The sequence below is a fragment of the Scylla paramamosain genome, chromosome 1 (assembly GCF_035594125.1).
Source record: "Scylla paramamosain isolate STU-SP2022 chromosome 1, ASM3559412v1, whole genome shotgun sequence".
NCBI lineage: Eukaryota > Metazoa > Arthropoda > Malacostraca > Decapoda > Portunidae > Scylla > Scylla paramamosain.
In genome coordinates this window covers 31,818,179-31,843,241 of record NC_087151.1, presented here as the reverse complement: position 1 = coordinate 31,843,241, position 25,063 = coordinate 31,818,179, and the positions used below count along the sequence as shown (strand labels likewise).

The 25,063-nt window shown below is 38.5% G+C and overlaps 3 protein-coding genes across 24 annotated transcripts in view; 1 reads left to right on the top strand and 2 right to left on the bottom strand.

Moving 5' to 3' along the window:
- Positions 1 to 14,253, bottom strand: part of LOC135103716 (ankyrin repeat domain-containing protein 35-like) — a 32,884-nt gene extending 18,631 nt beyond the window's left edge. For 3 of the 7 annotated variants that reach the window (XM_064010346.1, XM_064010397.1, XM_064010388.1), the window contains exons 1-2: positions 14,112 to 14,253; positions 39 to 234 (exon numbers count right to left, since the gene is read on the bottom strand). In XM_064010346.1, the coding sequence (XP_063866416.1) occupies positions 39 to 234; positions 14,112 to 14,138 (223 nt within the window). In that variant the 5' untranslated portion in view covers positions 14,139 to 14,253. Of the gene's footprint in view, positions 1 to 38; positions 235 to 1,332; positions 1,507 to 9,232; positions 9,344 to 10,358; positions 10,444 to 14,111 lie in introns of those variants that run through there. The other 4 variants (XM_064010359.1, XM_064010351.1, XM_064010370.1 and 1 more) reach the window with 4 other exon arrangements.
- On the top strand, positions 8,855 to 18,155 carry LOC135103857 (protein chibby homolog 1-like). Of its 7 annotated transcripts, none has more exons than XM_064010750.1 (6): positions 8,855 to 9,002; positions 9,191 to 9,314; positions 14,322 to 14,424; positions 15,711 to 15,952; positions 16,049 to 16,167; positions 17,150 to 18,155. In XM_064010750.1, exons 3-6 carry the CDS (start codon positions 14,396 to 14,398, stop codon positions 17,213 to 17,215), a joined length of 456 nt encoding a protein of 151 aa, XP_063866820.1. In that variant the 5' UTR covers positions 8,855 to 9,002; positions 9,191 to 9,314; positions 14,322 to 14,395; the 3' UTR covers positions 17,216 to 18,155. The 7 variants fall into 7 exon arrangements, with proteins under 7 accessions (XP_063866820.1, XP_063866830.1, XP_063866850.1 ...); XM_064010760.1 differs by having other exon boundaries at positions 9,191 to 9,318; XM_064010780.1 differs by lacking the exon at positions 14,322 to 14,424.
- Positions 18,150 to 25,063, bottom strand: part of LOC135103775 (ubiquinone biosynthesis O-methyltransferase, mitochondrial-like) — a 7,576-nt gene continuing 662 nt past the window's right edge. For 3 of the 10 annotated variants that reach the window (XM_064010504.1, XM_064010568.1, XM_064010515.1), the window contains exons 2-8: positions 22,263 to 22,362; positions 20,687 to 20,917; positions 20,300 to 20,426; positions 19,264 to 19,373; positions 18,990 to 19,122; positions 18,488 to 18,647; positions 18,150 to 18,332 (exon numbers count right to left, since the gene is read on the bottom strand). In XM_064010504.1, coding sequence (XP_063866574.1) covers positions 18,208 to 18,332; positions 18,488 to 18,647; positions 18,990 to 19,122; positions 19,264 to 19,373; positions 20,300 to 20,426; positions 20,687 to 20,917; positions 22,263 to 22,362 — 986 coding nt within the window. In that variant the 3' untranslated portion in view covers positions 18,150 to 18,207. Of the gene's footprint in view, positions 18,333 to 18,487; positions 18,648 to 18,989; positions 19,123 to 19,263; positions 19,374 to 20,299; positions 20,427 to 20,686; positions 20,918 to 22,262; positions 22,369 to 24,087; positions 24,245 to 24,506; positions 24,550 to 24,584; positions 24,705 to 24,894; positions 24,925 to 25,063 lie in introns of those variants that run through there. The other 7 variants (XM_064010495.1, XM_064010576.1, XM_064010524.1 and 4 more) reach the window with 5 other exon arrangements.

Sequence of the window (25,063 nt, the reverse complement as noted above, 5' to 3'; positions counted from 1 at the left end):
TGCCGGGAAGTCTGGATGCCTCAACAAAAGCTACATACCCTCCTCTCCCTGAGCCATGCTCCTGATATCAGGATTGGCAGAGTAGGCCAGCAAAAGGTGAACCATTTCACTGTTGCCACTTGCTACAGCATGATGTAGAGCTGCCCATCCACCTCTCTCCACCCTGTCCACTGATGCTCCAGCTTGAATCGCAGCCTCCACACCTGCTCCATCCCCCCTCTCCACACACCGTATCTGCAACAAGAGGATCCTAGGTGTTACCTTTTAATGCAGACAGGAACATGGATATAAAGAAAAGAAAAGAATATATATATATATATATATATATATATATATATATATATATATATATATATATATATATATATATATATATATATATATATATATATATATATATATATATATATATATATATATATATATATATATATATATATATATATATATATATATATATATATATATGAGGTACCTACAGCCAGAGTAATGTAAGCACCGAAAATTTAAAAAAGGAGAAAAACGCTGTCAAAGTTTTGTGAGTTTAAACATGCAATATCTCTTCAATGGACTGAGACAGAAAGTAATGACTGGTATCAAAATATTCAGTAATTTATGCTCTTTACAATTATTTAGCTGAATTACGTTATGAAGTTAAAATAAAATTATATTATTAAAAATAAATAAGTGACCATTTTTTTTATAGGATTTTGTTAAGGATATGACACAGCTACATTAAAATTGTATCTAGTGCCACACATTGTTTATTTCCTTTATTCAATTAAGTTGTTTTATTTTCTATGTACTAATAGGGGAATCACAACCATTAAGTCTTTTTAGTGAACTTATCAATTTTATGAAGGAAAAACATAATCAACACACAAGTACTTCCTAAGATGAAGACAAATGAAGAGAATGATACAACCTTAAAAAATGGAACTGGAAGAAACTAATAAACTAATAAACATTATGAAAATATACCGGTATAAAGGATAGTAGAATATAAAGAAATAATAAAATCATCTGATGCTTCCAAAGCTCACATAAGCTTCCCCCATGCTTCTTTGTCTTTAAGCAATATTTTTCTTCCTCTGGAGGGTCCTGGCTCATCACGGGGTATGCTGTTGTCCACCATAATAATGAAAGGATTGTGTGTTGTGTAACAGCAAAATTAAGGCGGTGGCCTGTCATTTAAGGACAGCAAACAGGCTGGAGGGAGGGTGTGAAGCGTGTGGGTGTGGTCATGGGGAGGTGTCCAGGCATAGGTGTAGATTCACTCAAAATCCATCCAGCACTCAGGGTCAGCCTACACTGGTGTGACACATGACTTACAGCACGAGCTGTTATTGGCTGGCTCTTCCTGTGTGGCTGTGGTGAGGGGGTTACTTTTCTCTGGCTCCAGCAACTGATGGCCTTCGCTCAAGTGAGACAAGATTCCGTGGATAATTTCACTTGGATGGATTTTTGACCCTATTGCAGGGCCTATTCTGACATCCACGCTTTCTCCTGTCATGGTAGGAAGGTTGGGGAAGATATTGCAATAAAAATAATAATTTTGACTAAGATTATATATATATATATATATATATATATATATATATATATATATATATATATATATATATATATATATATATATATATATATATATATATATATTGTTATGGCAGTAAGAGTAGTGGAGAAGGAAACAGGTGGAGTTTCTAATGAAACTATAACATTCATACCATGTAATTGTGGCCTGTATATTTTCCAGGCATTGCACATCACCTCAGTAGAACATTTAATTTAAAATAAACACAACCATTTTGTTAGCCGAAGCAAAGAGCAGTCAGAAAAGGTAGCTTGTCTATATCAAACACTAAACTTGTTACTCTATGCTTTCAAAACATATGAGGGGCTAACTTAAGTTGCCATGTAGTTATTTTCTCATGGCAGATTTTTTTCAGACCAAGGAGGAGTGAGCTGCCAGTTTGTGCAATGTGACACTCATGTTGGTGGGAGTTCTAATCACGAGTGTCGCTGACTGTATACACACACACACACACACACACACACACACACACACACACACACACATATATATATATATATATATATATATATATATATATATATATATATATATATATATATATATATATATATATATATATATATATATATATATATATATATATATATATATATATATATATATATATATATATATATATATATATATATATATATATATATATATATATATATATATATATATATATATATATATATATATATATATATATTATTTTCTTGAATAAATCAAGGAAAAAACTCATTTGATGATGTTTTCATTCTCTTTGGACAATCTTTGCTTGCATTTTCCAGGTAAGCAGCTTTGAAACTATAGTCTTCATTCATGACTGGAAAAAAAAATAAATAATAAATAAATAAAAAAATAAAAATAAAAAAATTGTTCTTAAGGCTCTAGAAAATTATCTAATTATATGGAACATTAACTAAAAGACTCTCTCTCTCTCTCTCTCTCTCTCTCTCTCTCTCTCTCAATGAATCAGAGATTATTGACAGTTCTCCAACATGCTGACGATCTCTAACACATAAACATCAAAATGCCTGCAACTTTTATCAGCCAATACCTCACTCTGGCAGACCAAGACCCCAGAGTTCAGCAGGCTCTGCTGCCTTGAGAGGGAGTGAAGAAGAGGCAGGCTTTCATAAGACTATTTTCAAAGCTTACAGAGATGATGAGAAGAGTTCTCATATGCTTTTTTTTTTGTCTCTCACTTCATCAATGGGATAAAATCTTTGTACATAATATTACCAGGGAGATATAAACACCTTTAAAGACCAAATATTTTTTTTCTAAACAGCTTGTTGAATATATCCAAAATAAGGTGTTGAAACATTTATGGATGTTAATTTCTGCCATCTTCCCTGAGAAAGGGCTTGTTTGCTCATAAGAAAAGTATATTGCTATGTATATATCCCTGTGTGTATGTGTGCATTTCTGTCTGTTTATCTGTGTTAGGGTGTGAGAGAGAAGAGCAGGGTGGGGTTGGCAGGAGCAAGTGTGTCATCCCAAGGGGACAGCAGTTGGAGCATCACAGCACTGAGAGTGAGAGCAAAACCGTGTTCAGTGATGGACCTGCCTTGCACCATGTATGGGCTTGGTGTACTTCTGATTACCTCCATGTCATTATGAGTGAGAATGAGTGCCAGGACAATGAGTGTGCATGGAGTTGCTATGGCATGTCAGAGTTAGTTAGGTATTGAAAGCTGTGTATATGCAGCTTTGATGAATAAACAGCATGTCTAGCAAAAGTCTGCATATCTCTCTCCTTCCCTGTGAGAGCAGTGAGAGGTTCCTGTCAGCCTGGACAGTATGCTTCCCTCATGGAAGGGCTGCAGAAGTGAGGTGTGGGAGGAAGGGCACTTTCATAACAACGGTGTCAGGAGAGGGATACTGTCCTGTGGCTTGATTTGCCAGGGATGCAGACAAGGTCAAGATGGTGGATGGCTAGGCAGGAAGCACAGGAGAGAAGGATACGCTGTTGCCATGTATTGGCAGGGCTGCTTTCCCTGCCCTGGAGGAAAACCCAGACATGCTAACTCTCATAGTACAGCAGTCATCATAGTTATCACAGCAGTGGCAACATGCCATCAAGAGGTAGCAGAGCGGCATGTCACCTGGGAAGAATTTGCAGGAAATCAAGAGGACATGTGGGCACCTGTGCAGGCCAGATGATCTGTTCCCACCCTGGGAGGTCTCTCCATCTTTTCCCCTCACTTGCCTCCTAGCAGTGAGGAGGGAGATGGCAGGAGATGTGAGTTGCCTCCTTCCCTACAGACAAGCCACAGGAAGAGGAAGTCAGCAGAATTTGACAAGAAGGTTCTCTAGGAGGCTTACCAGGCTCAGTTTGAGATACTGGCAAAGGTCCAAGAGTGGAGCATGGAGGAACAAGTCCTGCAGCTCATCACCAGTCTACAGGACCAGGTAGTGGAGATCCTGGGCCACATGATGCCGCCCAAAAAGGTGTCATAAAGTGACATGGTGGAGGTCCTGCATTGCTGCTTTGGCCATCTCCAGCAAGCTGAGGTGCACAGGGTGTGCCTTAAGGTGTGGGTGAGGGGCAGAGGAAAGCCTCTCATACAGTTGGTGCAGGAGGTGGAGTCCTTGGTTCGCTGGGCATACCTGATGGCACAGAAGGAGATAGTGAACCTCCTGGCAAGGGACTGCTCAAGGGATTACCAGCATCCCAAGTGAGTGGTGGAAACAGGAAAAATGACTGGGCTGGCCAGGAGGTTGTTGCCTCACCTGGGGGTCACACAACCCTACCAGGACTATATTGCTGAGTCATGGCAGCACCCATGGCCATGCAAGTGGTGGGCACAGTGAATGGGTGTCCTGCTTACTTGGTGGTGGACATGGGCTCTAAGAGGACGTTAATGAGGGAGGACTTGGTGGAGGCGTGTGGCATGCCAGAGGCTGCAAAGCAGCTGTGTGACATCAAAGGGGAGTGTGTCACCATGCCGGGCTCCATGATCGTGAATGTTGGTATGGGAAGCCTGATAGAGCACATGCCTGTCTTCATCACTGCCCTTGATGACCAGTGCCTGCTGTAGACTGACTTCCTCATGTGAGTAGGAGTATGTGTGGATCTCCAATAGGGGAAGTCAAGGATACATGGCCAGGAGATGCCCTTGATCCTTGGAGGTGATGCTTGGAGTGAGGGAACTGAGCAGCAGAGCCAAATGGCTGAAGAGATGCACTGTCAGCAAGTGAGAGGATTCCTACCTGATCACTTCCACCACCCCACCATCCCGGGAGGAGCCATGCCTTGGGGTCAAGAGGGCCAAAGAAGCAGCGGTGAGGATGTTATCCCCACATCTGGAGGACTTAGCTCGTAGGAGAACAAGCCATCTATCGGAGGAGCAGGCCACCAGGGTGATGTAAAGGATGCTTGCCCAGTATGCTGACATCTTCAGCAGCAGTGACCTGGATCTGGGCCATACATCCCTGGTGAAGCACACTATTCACACCAGAGATAGTCACCCCATCAAGCAATCTCCCCATCAACTGGCACCTGCTAAGCAGGAGGAGATGCAGCATGCTGGGCAGGAGATGGCCGCCACAGGTGTGATTGAGAAGTCTGACAACCCATGGTGCTTGTCACTGATCCTGGTGGTTGAAAAAGACAACATGAAGAGGTTGTGTCGACTATTGTGCCCTTAACGCCATGACAGAGATGGATGCGTACCCCTTGCCTTAGATGGACGACACATTGGATATGTTGGCTGGAGTCCAGTGGTTCTCGATGCTGGACCTCAAGTCTGTGTGCCATCAGGTGTAGATGGCAGAGGAGGACAAGTAGAAGATCAACTTCTCCTTTGGCTAGGGGCTGTGTCTGTTTAGAGTGATGCCCTTTGGCATGTACAATGCCCCCAGTTACTTCAAAAGGCTGATGGAGTGAGTGCTTGAGGGGCTGCAGTGGAAGTCAGCTCTGGTGTATCTAGATGACATCCTTGTGTTCGGAAACACCTTCGAGGAGGAGATGGGTCAACTGGAGGAGGTGCTGCATTATCTGTGAGCGGTAAACTTGAAGCTCAGCCCCAAGAAGTGCACCTTTCTTCAGTTGAAGGTCCCTTCCCTGGGTCACATGGTGAGGTGAGGTGTCCACATGGACCCACTGAAGGTGACAGCAGTCAAGGGCTGCCCAGTGAACACCGACATAGCTGGGGTGAGGAGCTTCTTTGTTTATGCTGCTCCTACTGGCAGTTCACCACCTTTGCCACTCTACTTCACCAGCTCACAAGGAAGGGAGCACACTTCCAGTGGGATGAGGTGTGCCAGCAGGCATTCAAGGCACTGAAGCGAGCCTTGGTGGACATGCCTGTGTTGCCCTACTCCAACCATAGCCTACCCTACCTGCTGGACACAGACACTAGTGCCAAGGGATTTGGGGATTGGGAGGCGAGAGCAAGTGGTGGCTTATTACATCAGCACAAAATTCTCAAAGTCAGAGAGGAACTACTGTGTGATGAGGAAGGAACTGGCTGCAGTGGTGAAGAACCTGAGTCACTTTCACAACTACCTCTACAGGGCAGTTTATGATGCAGACTGACCATGCTGCTCTCTGCAGGCTCAAGACATTGAAGTAGCAGGAGGGGCAGCTTGCAAGGTGGCTGGGCAAGCTTGAGCAATACAATTACTAGATTGTGCACCACATTGGGAGGGTGCACAACAATGATGACAGCCTCAGCTGCCACCCCTGTGAACCCAGTTGTGCTCACTGCTCCAGGAGGAAGACGGACATCACATGCCAGCATTTGCAGGTCCTGCGAGATGCAAGAGTGGCCAGTGAGCAGTGGGGGAAGGACCAGTGAGAAGACCTTGATCTGGCCCCTGTAATCCAGTGACTTGAGGCTGGCAAGGGACAGCCGTGCTGGGAGCAGGTGTCACCCAAGAGCCCCGCTACCAAGTGTCTGATGGAGCTGTGGGAGGCGCTATGTTTAGAGGAGGGCGTGTTTCAACAGTGTCTAGTAGGCACTAGTCTAGTCTAGGCACGTGTCTAGTATGGCTGTAATAGTACTTGAGTGTGGAGAAATTTGACATTTTCTAAGTCCGGTGAGCTCTGCACCAATCAAGAATAAACATTGAAATGATTTTCTATTGTTTATAACTGGGATTTGCAGGTAGCTTCATGTTAGGATTTCATGGTATCTATACACCTGATCCCTCCAATCACGTGCTGCCACTCACGAAGCCATTTGTGCAACCACCATGGTAGGTTCAGTTACACTTTTCATTTGTTTTAGGAATACATCAAGCATTCTGATAGAGGCTCAGTATCATTTGTTAATATGGCTAACAACAAAGTAGGACGTGATGAACATCTTCCCGCGAGTTGTGAAGGATGTTATTTGTCCTATAGGGATTTTATAGGAATTTATTTCAAGGACTGTGAAGGCTTACTAAAGTTTTTAATGAAACATGGCTTACTGCCTGAGAAGAAACTGTGTGAAAAGTGCAGAAGGAGTGCTGTGTAGAGATATGTAGAAAGGTATTTTGGTCTGACAAGATATATACACAGTGCCTAAGAAAGGAAAGAAAAAATGCAATTTTCTTCTCTCAATATATATATATATATATATATATATATATATATATATATATATATATATATATATATATATATATATATATATATATATATATATATATATTAAAGCACAAGGTTTGACAAGAGCCATGTTGATTTTGAGACAAATATGCACTTTGTGAATTTGTTTTGTGCATGACTACTTTTCTTACAAAGTGGCAAAAGATGAACTCGGACTGGATGACAAAACTATAAGTGACTGACTGAGTCTTGCTTGTGAGGTTTTAGTTGCTTGGTCTGTTTGACAGGAGGAAAAAATTGGTGCTGCTGGAGGAATTGTGGAAATAGATAAATCTAAATTTGGGAAAAGAAAATATAATGTTGGAAGAGTAATAGAAGGGAAGAGGGTGTTTAGTGGTATATGCAGGAACTCATTCATGTTTTCTGGTGCCCATAGAAGCCATAAACAGAGACACTCTTCTCACTATAATAAAAGACCATATTTTACCAGGAACAACTATTATTAGTGACTGCTGGAAAGCATACAGTTGTTTGGAGAGTGAATGGTTCAAACACCTGACTGTGAATCACTTCCACAACTTCGTTGATCCTGACACTGAAGCACATACAAACACAACAGTGGAGGGAGGTGAAGAGAAAAGTGCCAGAGTTTGGGAGAAAAACTCACTATGTGGGTTATTTAGCTACAAATGTATTTGAGATGCGGCACAGAGACATGAAGAAGAGGTTTCACGTCTTTATCAACAAAGCTGCTGAACTGTATCCACCTCCACTGGTTTGAGAATATCAACACCACACAAATAAGGCATAATGGTATAATTTTTGAGATCCCTCGTTAGGTTAAGTTATGCTAGGTTAGGTTAATCTCCTAGCAGGGGGGGATCCAGAGGGGGACTGTAGTCTCCCTTGGCTAGGTTAGGTTAGGTTATGCTAGGTTAGATCAGGTTATGCTAGGTTAGGTTAGATTAGGTTAAGTTATGCTAAGTTAGGTTAGATTTGGTAAGTTATGTTAGATTAGGTTTAGGTTAGATTAGGTTATGCTAGGTTAGGTTAGATTAAGTTAAGTTATGCTAGGTTAGGTTAACATCCTAGTGAGGGTTGGGGGTCCAAGGGGGGTTCAGCCTGACCGGCTAGGTCAGGCTATGCTAGGTTAGGTTAACATCCTAGCAATGGGTGGGGAGTCTAGGGGCTGGGATACGCTAGGAAAATTCGAAATATTAAGGTAAATTTCCTTAGATTTTTTAAGACCCTTATTTCACTTATTTTTTCTTCCCCCACAAAAAAAAATAAAAAAAATAAATAAATAAAAATAAATAAATAAAGTAAAAAATAAAAAAATCCCCGCATGTCCTCAAACTTGTTTGAGACGTTAGGGTGCGGAATGGGGAGGAGCAGACTTCTTATCAAGAAATACCTTTCTTTCTATAAAATATGCATAACTACTTGCTGTTTTTACAATATGGTGGGCTATGTTCGGTTAAATTGGACATGTTATTTGCAGTGATGGATTAAGGGATGGTGATGGCAGCCCCTGGAATGACTTTTAGGGAGGCCATCATGGGCCTACGCAGAAAGGGGACCAAAATAATCAGGCATTCAAATGTTCCAATTGAAGAAAAAAGAAAGGTCAACGAATCAGAGGTGCCCTGGATTGCCTCACTGCCCAGGGCTCAAGACACCCTTAATCCAGCACGGATTTTGCAGGTTTCGAGAAAATACTGTTAATATTAATTATGAAGCCACAAGGAGCTAAATATTCCAGCAATTTGATTGACATTTGCTTGCGCAAGTCATAACTGTCAGTCGTGAATAGTATAGCAGAGGAGTTTGTGGCATACAAACGCACAGATTCATCACATCGTTTATCATTTCTAATAGGTAAGAGTCAGTGTTCACTGCACTTCTGGTGATACATATATAACTCTGCATTACTTTATTTTGATTTGCTTGCATGTGGATCTCTCGGAAGACGAACGGCAAATTAAATTCTTAAAATAACGTCATATCATCTCGCGCTTTTTTTTTTTTTTTTTTTGGCGCGCTCATGATCTAACCCAGTTTTCTAGTATTTCATGTGATGACTGGCCATGAAAATGTCTACACTTTACCGTTGAAGTGATATCTCTTCATCGTCACTCCTCCTGGTGCAGCCATAGGCCGAACAAGCAGGCATAACAGGAAAATGTTGAGGTGGGTGAGTGTCGACAGTATTTGTTGCTGAGCAAAGTTTCGGGTTGACTTCCGAGAAGGCGTCGGAGCTTTTAGTGTTTCACTTGTGATGTCATGGCTTCTTATTTTTCCTCCAAGGGTTTCGTAACAATATTGAATTATTGATTGATTTTGGTTTCCTTTCTTTATTTATTTATTTACTATTCTTTAGGGAAAATTTGTTTTTGTATATCTGGATTAGTGGTATGCAAGAGTTAAAGATGGTTGCGTACGCCGGCACGGTAATGAGTACTTCATGGTGGATTGTTTAGTTTGAGGTAATGAACGAACAAATGTTAACCAAATTTAACAAAGTAGTAACAGCTTGGAAAAATGTGCGTAACATACTATAAGATGTCACATACTGCATCACAACAAAGTACAATATTCCAGTTAACCCTTATGAGTTACGAGTATACCACCTATCAGTTTTAAATGTTGGGGAGAACCAAATGCATCCTACCACCTCATAAAAGTGTGTGGGTGTGTGTGTGTGTGTGTGTATATATATATATATATATATATATATATATATATATATATATATATATATATATATATATATATATATATATATATATATATATATATATATATATATATATATATATATATATATATATATATATATATATATATGGAGTGTAGCAGGACCTGGGCAGCCATCCTCGCCTAGGAAATTCTGGGTTAGTGTTACCAGGATGCACCACCAGGCAAAACTCAAGGCCACCCCCTTGCCATCACCTTGCCAATCCCTTTTTTTTAGATCCCTTTTCATCCTCGCAAATCTCATTCCTATCTAATTTTGATCAGTTTTAGGGGAATCTGTGTTGTCGGATTACTACCAATATAAAAACTCTGGGAAAGATAAGGGTATGGATGGTTATAAATATTCGGTAGCTATGATGATGTCCTAATCTATGTGGGAAGTGGCCGAAGCTTTGAGGGAAATGTTCATGGTGGTGGTGGTGATGGTGGTGGTGCAACAATGCATTCATTCATCAGCACGTAGTAAATAAAGCTCACCTGTTGGTATGGTAAAGTTACCTTGACAATTCACACTGGCCAGTGAAATCAGTATGCAAAGATCATAGCCACTTCATTTTCGCATCTGTAATAATAATGGTTCTTAACGGACTCTGTACAAGAATAGAGGACATTGTTTATACAATTAAGCATTTTTTTTTTTTTATATGTAGGAAGGACACTGGCCAAGGGCAACAAAAATCTAATAAAAAAAAAATGCCCACTGAAATGCCAGTCCTATAAAAGGGTCAAAGTAGTGGTCAAAAATTGATGAATAAGTGTCTTGAAACCTCCCTCTTGAAGGAATTCAAGTCATAGGAAGGTGGAAATACAGAAGCAGGCAGGGAGTTCCAGAGTTTACCAGAGAAAGGGATGAATGATTGAGAATACTGGTTAACTCTTGCGTTAGAGAGGTGGACAGAATAGGGATGAGAGCAAGAAGAAAGTCTTGTGCAGCGAGGCCGTGGGAGGAGGGGAGGCATGCAGTTAGCAAGATCAGAAGAGCAGTTAGCATGAAAATAGCGGCAGAAGACAGCTAGATATGCAACATTGCGACGGTGAGAGAGAGGCTGAAGACAGAGGAGAGGAGTTGATGAGACGAAAAGCTTTTGATTCCACCCTGTCTAGAAGAGCAGTATGAGTGGAACCCCCCAGACATGTGAATCATACTCCATACATGGACGGATAAGGCCCTTGTACAGAGTTAGCAGCTGGGGGGGGGGGGTGAGAAAAACTGGCGGAGACGTCTCAGAACACCTAACTTCATAGAAGCTGTTTTAGCTAGAGATGAGATGTGAAGTTTCCAGTTCAGATTATAAGTAAAGAACAGACCGAGGATGTTCAATGTAGAAGAGGGGGACAGTTGAGTGTCATTGAAGAAGAGGGGATAGTTGTCTGGAAGGTTGTGTCGAGTTGATAGATGGAGGAATTGAGTTTTTGAGGCATTGAACAATACCAAGTTTGCTCTGCCCCATTCAGAAATTTTAGAAAGATCAGAAGTCAAGCGTTCTGTGGCTTCCCTGCGTGATATTTTTACCTCCTGAAGGGTTGGACGTCTATGAAAAGACGTGGAAAAGTGCAGGGTGGTATCATTAGCGTAGGAGTGGATAGGACAAGAAGTTTGGTTTAGAAGATCATTAATGAATAATAAGAAGAGAGTGGGTGACAGGACAGAACCCTGAGGAACACTACTGTTAATAGATTTAGGAGAAGAACAGTGACCGTCTATCACACCAGCAATAGAACAGTCAGAAAGGAAACTTGAGATGAAGTTACAGAGAGAAGGATAGAAATCGTAGGAGGGTAGTTTGGAAATCAAAGCTTTGTGCCAGACTCTATCAAAAGCTTTTGATATGTCCAAAGCAACAGCAAAAGTTTCACCAAAATCTCTAAAAGAGGATGAACAAGACTCAGTAAGGAAAGCCAGAAGATCACCAGTAGAGCGGCCTTGACGGAACCCATACTGGCGATCAGATAGAAGGTTGTGAAGTGGTAGATGTTTAAGAATCTTCCTGTTGAGGATAGATTCAAAAACTTTAGATAGGCAGGAAATTAAAGCAATAGGACAGTAGTTTGAGGGATTAGAACGGTCACCCTTTTTAGGAACAGGTTGAATGTAGACAAACTTCCAGCAAGAAGGAAAGGTAGATGTTGACAGACAGAGCTGAAAGAGTTTGACTACGCAAGGTGGAAGCACGGAGCCACAGTTTCGGAGAACAATAGGAGGGACCTCATCAAGTCCATAAGCCTTCCGAGGGTTTAGGCCAGCGAGGGCATGGAAAACATCATTGCGAAGAACTTTAATATGTGGCATGAAGTAGTCAGAGGCTGGAGGAGAGGGAGGAACAAGCCCAGAATCGTCCAAGGTAGAGTTTTTTGCAAAGGTTTGAGCGAAGAGTTCAGCTTTAGAAATAGATGTGATAGCAGTGGTGCCATCTGGTTGAAATAGAGGAGGGAAAGAAGAAGAAGCAAAGTTATTGGAGATATTTTTGGCTAGATGCCAGAAACCACGAGGGGAGTTAGATCTTGAAAGGTTTTGACATTTTCTGTTAATGAAGGAGATTTTGGCTAGTTGGAGAACAGACTTGGCATGGTTCCGGGCAGAAATATAAAGTGCATGAGATTCTGGTGATGGAAGGCTTAAGTACCTTTTGTGGGCCACCTCTCTATCATGTTTAGCACGAGAACAAGCTGTGTTAAACCAAGGTTTAGAAGGTTTAGGACGAGAAAATGAGTGAGGAATGTACGCCTCCATGCCAGACACTATCACCTCTGTTATGCGCTCAGCACACAAAGACAGGTCTCTGACACGGAAGCAGTAGTCATTCCAAGGAAAATCAGCAAAATACCTCCTCAGGTCCCCCCAACTAGCAGAGGCAAAACGCCAGAGGCACCTTCGCTTAGGGGGATCCTGAAGAGGGATTGGAGCGATAGGACAAGATAAAGATATGAGATTGTGATCGGAGGAGCCCAACGGAGAAGAAAGGGTGACAGCATAAGCAGAAGGATTAGAGGTCAGGAAAAGGTTAAGAATGTTGGGCGTATCTCCAAGGCGGTCAGGAATACGAGTAGGATGTTGCACCAATTGCTCTAGGTCATGGAGGATAGCAAAGCTGTAGGCTAGTTCACCAGGATGGTCAGTGAAGGGAGAGGAAAGCCAAAGCTGGTGGTGAACAGTGAAGTCTCCAAGAATGGAGATCTCTGCTAAAGGGAAGAGGGTCAGAATGTGCTCCACTTTGGAAGTTAAGTAGTCAAAAAATTTCTTATAGTCAGAGGAGTTAGGTGAGAGGTATACAGCACAGATAAATTTAGTATGAGAATGACTCTGTAGTCGTAGCCAGATGGTGGAAAACTCGGAAGATTCAAGAGCGTGGGCACGAGAGCAGGTTAAGTCATTGCGCACATAAACGCAGCATCCAGCTTTGGATCGAAAATGAGGATAGAGAAAGTAGGAGGGAACAGAAAAGGGGCTACTGTCAGTTGCCTCAGACACCTGAGTTTCAGTGAGGAAAAGAAGATGAGGTTTAGAAGAGGAGAGGTGGTGTTCTACAGATTGAAAATTAGATCTTAGACCGCGAATGTTGCAGAAGTTAATGAAGAAAAAGTTGAGGGGGTTGTCAAGACACTTAGGGTCGTCAACAGAAAGGCAGTCCGACCTGGGAACATTTATAGTCCCCTCCCCAGATGGGGACTCCGAGGCTGGTGTAGGAGTCGCCATGATGTTTTTAAAATTTTTGAGTGAAGGGTGCGTGTGTTATTAGGTGCTTGTAGTTTTGTGCGGAGGAAGAGAGCTGTCTTTAGAGGGCAGGCTGTAACTGCTCCCTCGTGTTGTGAGACACAAAGGCAAACGTTCAGTGAGGTCACAGCTGGGTTTAATGATAAGTTCACAGCACCCCTGAACAGTGCTTTAGACCTCACTGGGAGTAATTATCGTTTCGGCAGGTGTCTACTGCCTCCTCCTCTTTATATATATATATATATATATATATATATATATATATATATATATATATATATATATATATATATATATATATATATATATATATATATATATATATATATATATATATATATATATATATATATATATATATATATATATATATATATATATAGTTAAGATATGAATAGAGAGCCATCCCTGTAACGAAATCTTGGATCGATCACGGATCACTGAGCACGTGCTAGTCATGGCTTGCTGTCGGGGAAAATAAATAAATAAAGAAAGAAATACATGATGCCATGCCTTACCAATGATTGCTGAACTCTGGACATCATGAGGTTGTGTTGTATGTGCGTATCTGTTAATTGTTCTTGCTTTGTCTTTTGGGCGACGATCCTGCTTTTAACATTTCACGATGGATATGCTTATATGAATTTACTGAATCGTCTTTAGTCTCAGTTATTATTGCTGTTATTATGTTTTTTTTTTTTTCATTGGCTCTTTGTTTTCCTCTCTAGGTAGACGTTATTCACTAAGTACACCGTGCACACCTGATAGATCACAATGCGGAGAGCGCGGACTGTTCAAGGAAATGTTCCAAGATAAGATAACAAGGGAAAGGTAATCAACGTAATCTTTCTTATCACAATTGCATGCTTATGTATGAATATATTTCAAAACCAATTATGTACCGCACATGATTTAACGAGAGAGAGAGAGAGAGAGAGAGAGAGAGAGAGAGAGAGAGAGAGAGAGAGAGAGAGAGAGAGAGAGAGAGAGAGAGAGAGAGAGAGAGAGAATCCTCTGATTTAAGTTCAAAACGTTTTTAGTGCTCATGGAGATATCTTTAATATAATAGCTTTAATAATTATATATGTGATATTTTTCACCCGTTCTTTAAGGTAATAACAACAACAACAATAATAATAATAATAATAGTGTCGCGCGTGCGTCGGTCTCCGTGGCGGAGAATGCAAACAGCGAACATTCCCTAGTGTAAACAAACAATCTGACGTGAGTATTTGTGGCCTGTGCTACACTCACAGCTGCCTGAGCACTATATATATTTTTTTACCGTATGTTGAGTCACCAAACAAAGGGCCATCGCGCACGTGGAGATAACAACTTTCCATCGATCCCTTGCTGTAGTGGTGAGACAAGGAAGGCTGTCTGAAATCCACTCAGACCTTGGTGATCATCCTATCTGATCAGCTATCAGAGTCAAACTTCCTATTTTTTTGTTTTGTTTTTGTTTATCCTCACAGAGATTCGATTCCTATCGTAATTAAGCTTCTCATGACTAGTTTATCCCGCCTGCAGATCAGTGTCTCAATGTTTCCATGATAATCTAAGGGAGAGCATCACATTGCATCCATCATGCTACATTCTTATCCACATTATGGAAGTCACTTAATGGGTTTTATGGTAATAATCTTAGCTTAAATATTTTGAAAGTTACTATTTATTTGTGGGCTTCTTTTTTTTTTTTTCGTTATACAAAGAAAGGAATCAACAGTAAAATTAATTAACTGAACCTAAAGCTAACCAAACCTAACAACTTAGCCCTCAGATGAAAATGCTAATATTATCTTTATGTAATCCTATTTAAGTACTAAATATAACTAATTATTACAATCTCTTATTCAAGGTAACTTTTTAAAATTTCTCTAAACATCATAGATGATTTTGCCTCTTTAGTGGCTGCTGAGAGAATGTGACTTTAGATGTAAAGCTTTAAAAAAACACTAGGTGTACATATTATGAACATTGGTGACTGGTTGCATGAAGCAGAGGTATTTCTTTCCCTTTTCAATTATTTATAATTCTTTTAGTATATTGTTCATTATATGATATCTATTGTTAGAGGAATATAAAATGATACTTTATATGAGTATTAATGTTTTCAGGGTGCTGAAATTTTGCCTCTTGAGAGATTCTCAAGGCATACCCAAGAGAGCAGTTATGCCCATTAATCTCTTTGGTCGCAGCTTTTCACCTGGCAAGTCTCCTCCAAGAAGATCCTTATCTCTGTCAAGTTTAAGAAGAGAATCAGACAAATCAGGGCAAGATTTAGCTCATGATTTTAGTAAGATTAAATTGAATATTTCTGGACAAAATGCTACTTTTGAGGATGGAGAGTGGATATCAGGTTAGTTTAATAATTAATCTTGTAATTGCTGAATTTTAGCAGAATTGACAGATACCTTATGATGTTTCTCTGTATATGTAACTCTTTTTCCCAAAGAGAGTGGACCAAGGGGGCGTGTCAGCAACCGTGAGGTGGCTCATCTCCGTCAGCAAAATCAGTCCTTGTTAGAGGAAAACAATCTGCTGAAGCTGAAGGTGGAACTTTTACTTGATATGGTAAGCCATAAGAAAAATAAATAATAATTATATAAAAATAAATAAATAAATAAATAAATAAATAAAATAAAATAAATAATTTGGATTCAATGTTTGATTGATTTTTCATTGATATTAAAGTTTTCTTTAGTTCATTTACTTTATCAAAAAACAATATGGGTTAAGGACTTGGAATCAAACATAGGAAGAAAAAAAAATCTTATTTTACAGAAACATGTACCAGTACCTCTATTAGCTCTGTTCCTTGTGGAAATATCCCCTAAAGAGATGACAGTGGTAAAATAGGCTTCACTTCTTCTTATCCAAAAATTCTTTCTTTTTTTGTTCAAAACCTCTCCCTGTTACATCCTTCCACCTCCTGAATGGCCTTTGTCTCCTACCAGGCCCTTTGATTTCAGTCATGTACCTTTTTTTATTTATTTATTTTTTATTTTTATTTATTTATTTTTTTTTTGTGTGTGTGTGTGTGGCCAAAAAACTCCAGTGTATTTCTTTTCATTCATTCAACGAATACTCTTCACACAGTTTGTCCAGATGCCCATACTGTAGCCATTACACAGGCTCTTAATGCTTCCATCCACTGATATTGCTTCACTTATCTCAAATGACTCATTACCACAACACATACACACTCAGCTGGTGTACCCTATTCCACATCCAAGTCTTTGATCCAAGCATAAATACTGGTAGGGGGATACATTACTTCATCCATATTCACATGAGTTAGGTGACATGAATTACCTTTATTTATTTATTTATTTTTTATTTTTTTATTTATTTATTTTTTTTTTTTTGTGTGTGTGTGTGTGTGTGTGTGTGTGTGTGTGTGTGTGTGTGTTGGAGTGGCTTGTGCCATAATTGGTACAATATATTGAAAGTTTTACTGTACTATTGAATGCCAAGACAAGGTGTTGCACACACACACACTATTGATTTGTAAAATATATTTCATGGTTACTTATGATTTTTTTATATATTTCAGTTGACTGAAAAGTCTGCAGATACCTTACTTAAGGAGAAAGAACTCAACCGATTGAAATCAAGATGATGTGGAAGGGTGATGCTGATGACATCAGTTTAATGAATTTTAGCAGAGGGTAACTGTAGTCTTGCTTGGTCATGAGTATGTTCAACTCTACAGGCCACCTACTAAAGAGGGTGGGTAAGCCTGTCCTTGGGGGCCACACCATGGGGTTCTCTTCACAACAGGCATATTGTTAGCATTGCAAACCCATTATATAATATTTCAACAATACAGTAAATAATTGAATTAAATTTAAAGAGGGTGGAGTCAAAAGCTTTTCATCACATCAGTTACTCTTTTCTTAGACTGTGTTCTCTCGCTCATTGCCACAATGTTGCATCATCCTATCTTCTACCATAATTTCCTTGGTTACTGCTCTTCTGAACTTGCTAACTGCATGTGTCTCCTTCCATGGTCTTGCTGTACAAGGCTTGCTGCTAATTCCAATCCCTATTCTGTTCACCTTCCTAATGCAGTATTTAACCACTATGTCCACTCTTTCGTCCCTCTTACTGGTAAACTCTAGAACTTTTTATTTCAGTTTCCCCCTTCCCTCGACTCAAACTGTTTCAAAAGAACAGATGATCTCAAAAAAGCAAATTGGCCTTTCTCTTGGTGGTTTTCTGAGGATTTCCAGGTTATTCTCCTGTTACTTAGCTACTTACACACTGAAGGAGGCCAAGCCATACAGGGGACCTTTTCTTACTTGTACTGGTCACCAAAAAAATATCACAACTCCAGTAACATGTAGTGGCAGCAATGCAGATACCACACATTTATTTTCCTACTTTACTTACTGTCAGATTTCTTAATGAATGTTATTATTTTCAAGGACTTGGTGTCAGTACATATAATTTAAACTTTATTCCACTGACAATGATAATGATTTTAATGTAATAGATGAAGATATCAGTATTGAAGTACAAACTGTTTTGTGAAAGTAAATAAAAAAATTACAAAAGCTTGATAACAATGTATTATTTTACTTACATCAATTCTATCAGAACTCTACAAAATTACATACAGCTACATTCTTTTATAGCATGTACTGCATAGTTTATTGATATATTTGAGTGCCAGAACCACTCATTGATCAAAGGGTTGTATCTCATCCCATGAACAGTTCTGGTTACAAATCCATCTGAAAATAATATGTTATTATTAGAAAAGAAATATTAAGTGATATTTACAATTTGTAAAGCATATAAAACCTAGCTTTTGTTTAGTGTCTTAATAATGACCAAACCCTACTTTCATAACATACTGGTGTGCTTTATATCACCATGAGTAACTTACTTCTTTCAAGCAGAAAAAGGAGCTCCTGCTGAGGGATGAACTTGTTCCAGTCATGTGTTCCAGGAGGAAGGAGGTGTAGCATGTGCTCAGCAATGGCAATGGCCCCCAGCCAGGAACATGTTGTTTTGTTGATAGTTGTTAAAAACAGTGATCCTCCTGGCTGCAGAGAGAACCATCATCACTAATTTTGAAATTAATATTTTATACCCTTCAATTAAGTCCTATCAAAGTATTTGAGGCACTGAGTAAACTTTCATTTGGATATAGATTTTTTTTTGCCCCCCCCCCCTACTGCCCCCTTTATCCTTTTAAAAAAGATTTGTGTTAAATGCTTACCACCATGACTTTCTAGAAATTTTGTCATCTGATATTCCTTATGTCCCAGTTGTACCAGAATAATGTATTGCACACTTATAAAGAGAAACATCTAAAACCACAATTTGTAAAATAGTGATGCTAAGAATTTTCCATATTTTACTGGAGAGCCAAACCTGGAACTTACCCTAATGGCATCAGCACATGTGCAAATGAATAATTCTGTATCATCCACATGTTCCAGGACTTCAGAGGCCACAACTGCATCATACTTGCAATTAATTTCCTGTATATGCTGTTCTATTGTTCCATGTATGTATCTGGAATTACATGAAGAAATGCTGAAAAAAATATTATGCAAGTACTTTATCTGATATAGTCTCCATAATGGACAGTAATTTTACATAGCGTTTTCAGATAAATATCTATTTGTAAAGGAAGTGCTGTATATACTGGCTTACACAACATTCTCCTTTACTCTGGAGTCCTGATCTGCATGTAGCCTGGCTACAGTTGTGCTCTCTTGGGCTGCATCCAAACCTGTTACAGTTGCTCCCAGCCTTGCAAGAGGCTGAAAACAAATACATAAACAATTTACAAAATCATTGTCTAATGATTCAGTATACACACACACACACACACACAGACAAAAAAAATAAAAATAAAATAAAATAAAATAAATAAAATAATAAAAAAAAAATATATATATATATATATATATATATATATATATATATATATATATATATATATATATATATATATATATATATATATATATATATATATGGTGACATTTCTTATCAGTTAATTTTTGGAACAAATAACATAAGATCCTGAATTGACAATAAACTAATTTACAGACATTTCTTTAAGATAGATGCTGTGTTCTCCTGTAAAATATCTTCAGGTATTGGAAGAAAAGTTTTTAAAGATGAATGCATCATGAAACATTTATCTCAAAAGCAGCATTGGTAACAGATGCAGGACAGGGGATGGGTTTATCATGGTGCAACTGCAACATGAATAGACTGGTCTGCTCCTGTACTCTGATGAAGGAAGATCCAGACTGCTCATGCTATGTTGTTATTGAAGACTTGTACTTTCCCTCTGTGACTAAAATGATAGTAAGTGTGTCACCTTGTCTCAGCATATCAGTTTATTATGTGGATGATCATTTGAATGAGGTTAGTGGTCTCAAAAATGATGTCATGACAGGAAACATAATTTTAGTACTATGAAAAATATGATAGGAAATCTTAATGTCATGTGCAAAAGTAAATATATAAACAATGAATAAATAAATAAATGATATAATAAAATAAATTTTAAAAAGAGGTAGTTACAATTTCATTTGAGTTTCAAATAGAATAAACACATGATACATGTTTTTTTTTTTATCTACTGTAACTATGTACTAACTTTTCCATACTAGCCTTAATTTTATCAAGTATGAAAAAAAAAAAAAAACAATAGACCCTATAAACAGAAGCTTACCTCACACAGAATTCCTCCACCACAACCAACATCAAGTATTTTAAGTCCTGTCAGTGGTCTGGGTCCACTAATATGCTCTCGTGTGGTTACCTGGTTATTTATCAAACCTTCTCGAACAAGTGCTACTCTGAAATTATAAACAATTTATACAGATTAAAAAAACTACCTGAAGAGGAAAATAAGCCATTGGCTTAATATATGAGATGATTTACTTTGAAATCTTTGAGATTTGAGGATTGTGACCAGTGTATGTATATAATGGCCTAAAAGTTGTAATTTATCACAAAGTAATATATATATATATATATATATATATATATATATATATATATATATATATATATATATATATATATATATATATATATATATATATAATTAACTTACCTTAACTTGTTAAGAGAGTGTAAAGGTTTACAATCACCATGCGGATCCCACCAAGAATCAGCCATTGTGCGAAATTTAGCAACTTCCTCCTCATTATAAGTTGTTCTTCCATCTCTGTTACTATGCTCACTATCATTAGAATGTACATTATTGTCACTGCTACTGGATATTCTTGCCTCTTGTATAGGGATGGATACTTCATTATCTTGTGGCTGATCTTTCATTGTAGTGCTGTGGAGAGAGAGAGAGAGAGAGAGAGAGAGAGAGAGAGAGAGAGAGAGAGAGAGAGAGAGAGAGAGAGAGAGAGAGAGAGAGAGAGAGAGAGAGAGAGAGAGAGAGAGAGAGAGAGAGAGAGAGAGAGAGAGAGAGAGAGCATTTTGCTCAAGTTGTTACAAATAAATTAAAAAAAATCACAAAAAATATAATAGTTAAACATATATGATTTTTTTTTTAAATTCAAGTAACTACATTTTAAAACGTTTTCATACAGATTCACATACTGTTATTCCAAATCCTTGGGACCAGACACTTCAGATTTCAAAACTTCTCAAATTTTAGAGCAGATTTTTAAATATTACTGTTGTTTTTGGTAAAAGAATCATGACATAGTAAAATTACTATTTCCAAGTAAAATATAGTGAGGAAGAAAGCAATATGGCAAGGAATAGAGAGCCATGATGGGCACCTGTGGGCCTTTTTTTCTTTTCTTTCCTGTTCTAGCCTTTGACATTTAATTTTGTTCAAGAGATGAGAGAAATGAAGGAAAGGAAGATGGTGACCATAGCACAAGTGGGGGCTATTAAGTCCTTTGAATTTAATTGACTGAATAAAGAAGTTAGGAATGCATTAGTATTACATATACCATCACCACTCTCCAGAGGCAGACATATAGTAGTCTGTCTCAGTAACTTGCTCCTCCTGTATTGCACCAATTCATAACCATTAAACCCAGTTATATTCTCAGGGTATTTATTAATAGGCTTGAGCAAGCAATAGAAACATCATCAGATGTTATAGTTATACACTCTTCCTTTTGTCTTGTTTGCAAACTTAACTGGTAGATAGTGATGGCAGTAAGAGTGTCACCACCTGCCACAAAAGTCACTCACATGGACTCCAAAACATATATATTTGTTACTGTAAAAGGAAAAATGAATTTCTATAAACTGCATTAATTACATTTGAGGCATCAGACAATGACAAAAAGCATAATCTTTATGGTCTGACCAAATTATTATTCTTGTAGCAGAGGCTCAGTGGTGTATCAGCACCATACCACTTGAGTGAAAAACCATCCATGATGCCACTTCTAATATATCGGCTCCTAACTCAGGGTTAATTTTTAGATATACATTTATGGAAACAAATTTATGTTACAATGAAACTCAAATTTATGGTCACCATTCCTGTTAGGTCCCAAACATAGATGTACGTGCAGACAACATGCATATAAAAAAATGTGGATTTTTTATTTTCAGATAAAAGATTGTGAACCTATATAATATTCATTGCCTGTGAAATGTATTTTTGTGAGAACAATAATATACAAATATGATGGAAAGAAGAGAAAACTCACCAAAATAAGTCATATTTCCTCATACTGAGAGCATTTGGTGCAAGCATCCTCTTTAAACCTCTCCACATGCTTGATCCAGGCAGTGTTCGGAGCATAGTCACTATATCTAGAGACAAAAATAAATAAATAAATAAATAAATACATACCACACGAGACCATCAGTCACACTTGCATCACACAGCCACAGAGTTTTGGTCCAGTAAAGTTGACTCACTGAACATAACAGCTATATCCTGAACCTGTCTTGCAAAACTTATTTTGTGATAGATGAAGTTCTAGTTCTAATTCATTCACTGCTATGATTATCATCTGTTAACATTCAGAGACTTGCACTGTGACTCCCTTTGATCCTTTGTTATACAAGATATCCCAGAAAAATCCAAAGACTTAGAACTTGCTTAAGTTGATGTTCTTGGACAAAAATAATAATATGCTGTTTTGTCAACAGCTACTGAGATAAAGAATAGTTCATAAAGGCAAGATGCAGACCACAAGTTTCACTTTCAAGAGTTCATTAAATGACAGTGCATGGCAATGTGAAATAGAGATAATCTCTCTCTCTCTCTCTCTCTCTCTCTCTCTCTCTCTCTCTCTCTCTCTCTCTCTCTCTCTCTCTCTCTCTCTCTTTAATGTCATGCATGAAAATATCCATCTAATGTTAAATAGTCTGTGAGTAAAAAAAGTAATATTTTTCTACTAACCATACAAGAAACAAATTAGGTAAATCTGATGGTGGCAAAAGTTAAGTGTAAAATAATGCACTAACCTAAAATAATAAGACTGAGGAAAAATATAGTGCCTCAGAGAGTGTAATAGGAAAAAATGTTAAGTAACATGAAATAACAAAATAGTTAACAGAAATAGGTGGGAAGTTATGTGGTTCTATGACAGGTCCCCAGCAATGACCTCTCTTGGCCAATATTTGAAGAAAATACGAAAAAACAATGTAAACGACAAAACGATATCAACGTCAAAGTGATGGACACTGAAATGCTGCCATCATAATTGATAAATTTTTACAGTAGGACCAAACTGCATTTTGGGTACAAAACTATGATGTTTATTATTGTTATTATTTTTTTTTTTATGTTAGACAATTGTAAGCATAAAACATGTTTGAAATATTTAATTTTGCCTCTCCTCCCCTCATCCCCCTACAATGTTGAGGACTCAGGAAGCAGGATTTATGGGTGGGGAACATGAAAATGGTCATTTTAGGGTACTTGAATGGAGATGATAGCTGACCTGACCTAACCTGATCTAACCTAATCTGACCTAACCTACATGCATCACCTAACAAAAGTCCCTCATATCATGGAAGGCATTAATTTCCAACGAAAACTTCAATAAAGTAAGTTTCTCAGTATCCATAAAGTTAATAAAAAAACTACTCCTGAATGTCTAGTGTTATGGTCCTCTTCTAAAATAATACCTCATAATTAAATAGCAATAACAGTAAATTTGCAGTTTCACCCAATATCCCCAATCTCTACCCACACTCCCCCCAACCCCTCCAGCAAGCTTGGGGGCCTGTGGGGAACCAGGGGTTTTTGGAGGGGGGGGGGCACATACGAGTGATATATAGACCTTGAAAATGTAGGGAAATTTCCCTAGAAGTCAAGCAAATTTCCTAAATGTAGCAAACCAAAAACCTATTATAACCAGGGGGCTGTGCCCCCCTCGAACCCCCACCATTAGTATATTCGAACACAACCATAAAGCTAAGGTAACCTAACCTTACCTATCCTAACCTTACCTAACCTTACCTATCCTAATTGGTTTTATTATAGTTTAAGCCATTACACACTATGTGGTAATAACCTACCTCATTTTGTTCCTCTCACTATTCACATCATTTCTAATGATTACACTACTTGTCGGAAATTAATAATAATGCCACAATAGGCCTGGGAATGTACAGCGCTCTCAACTTTTTCTAAGTCCACAGGTAAACATAAATGGTGTATTGTTGCCTGAACTTCAGTTGTTAGGTTAGGTTAGGTTAGGGTTTTACTATAGTTTAAGCCATTACACACTACGTGGTAATAACCTACCTCATTTTGTTTTTCTCACTATTCACATCATTTCTAATGATTCCACTACTTGTCGGAAATTAATAATAACGCCGTGGGCCGTGGGTAGAGATTGGGGACATTGGCTTAAACTATAAATTTACCTCCTAATCTAACCTAACCTAACAAACGAACACACTCCAGCATTGATAACAAACACACGAACACACACACTATCCTTTCAATGACTGTGGAAACAGTCATTGATCCCAGCTAGAAACTGAGGTAAATCTTTGAATTCCGTCCCGACCTTATTATTCGTTTGCAACAAGGTAATATGGGGTTAGAAGTGCTCCTAGCAGTGTGATCTAGACCGTGAGACACTTCATACTTACGTGCGGTTTGTTGGGGGAAACTTTAATTACACCGCAATAACTAACATTTCAGTACACCAAGTCCCATGATAAGCTTTTTTTGGTATAATTGCAGTTTCCCCCAATAAACCGCATGTAAGTATGAAGTGTCTCACGGTCTAGATCACACTGCTAGGAGCATTTCTAACCTCATATTACCTTGTGACAAACGAATAATAAGGTCAGGACGAAATTTCAAAGATTTACCTCAGTTTTTAGCTGGGATCCTCTTTCCAGTCATTGAAAGGATAGTGTGTGTGTTCGTTTTTTTTTTTTTTTTTGCCGTGAGACGGGTGGATATGCATAATGATACCGCTACAAGAATTATTAGTTATAACTGTATAACATTCTAAAGTGACTGGCGAGGCTGAGGGGG

Coding starts and splice junctions, on each gene's coding strand:
- LOC135103857 (XM_064010750.1), top strand. CDS start 14,396: ATGTTCCAAGATAAGATAACAAGGGAAAG. Junction 14,425..15,710: donor GATAAGATAACAAGGGAAAG/GTAATCAACGTA, acceptor TAATGTTTTCAG/GGTGCTGAAATTTTGCCTCT. Junction 15,953..16,048: donor GGATGGAGAGTGGATATCAG/GTTAGTTTAATA, acceptor TTTTTCCCAAAG/AGAGTGGACCAAGGGGGCGT.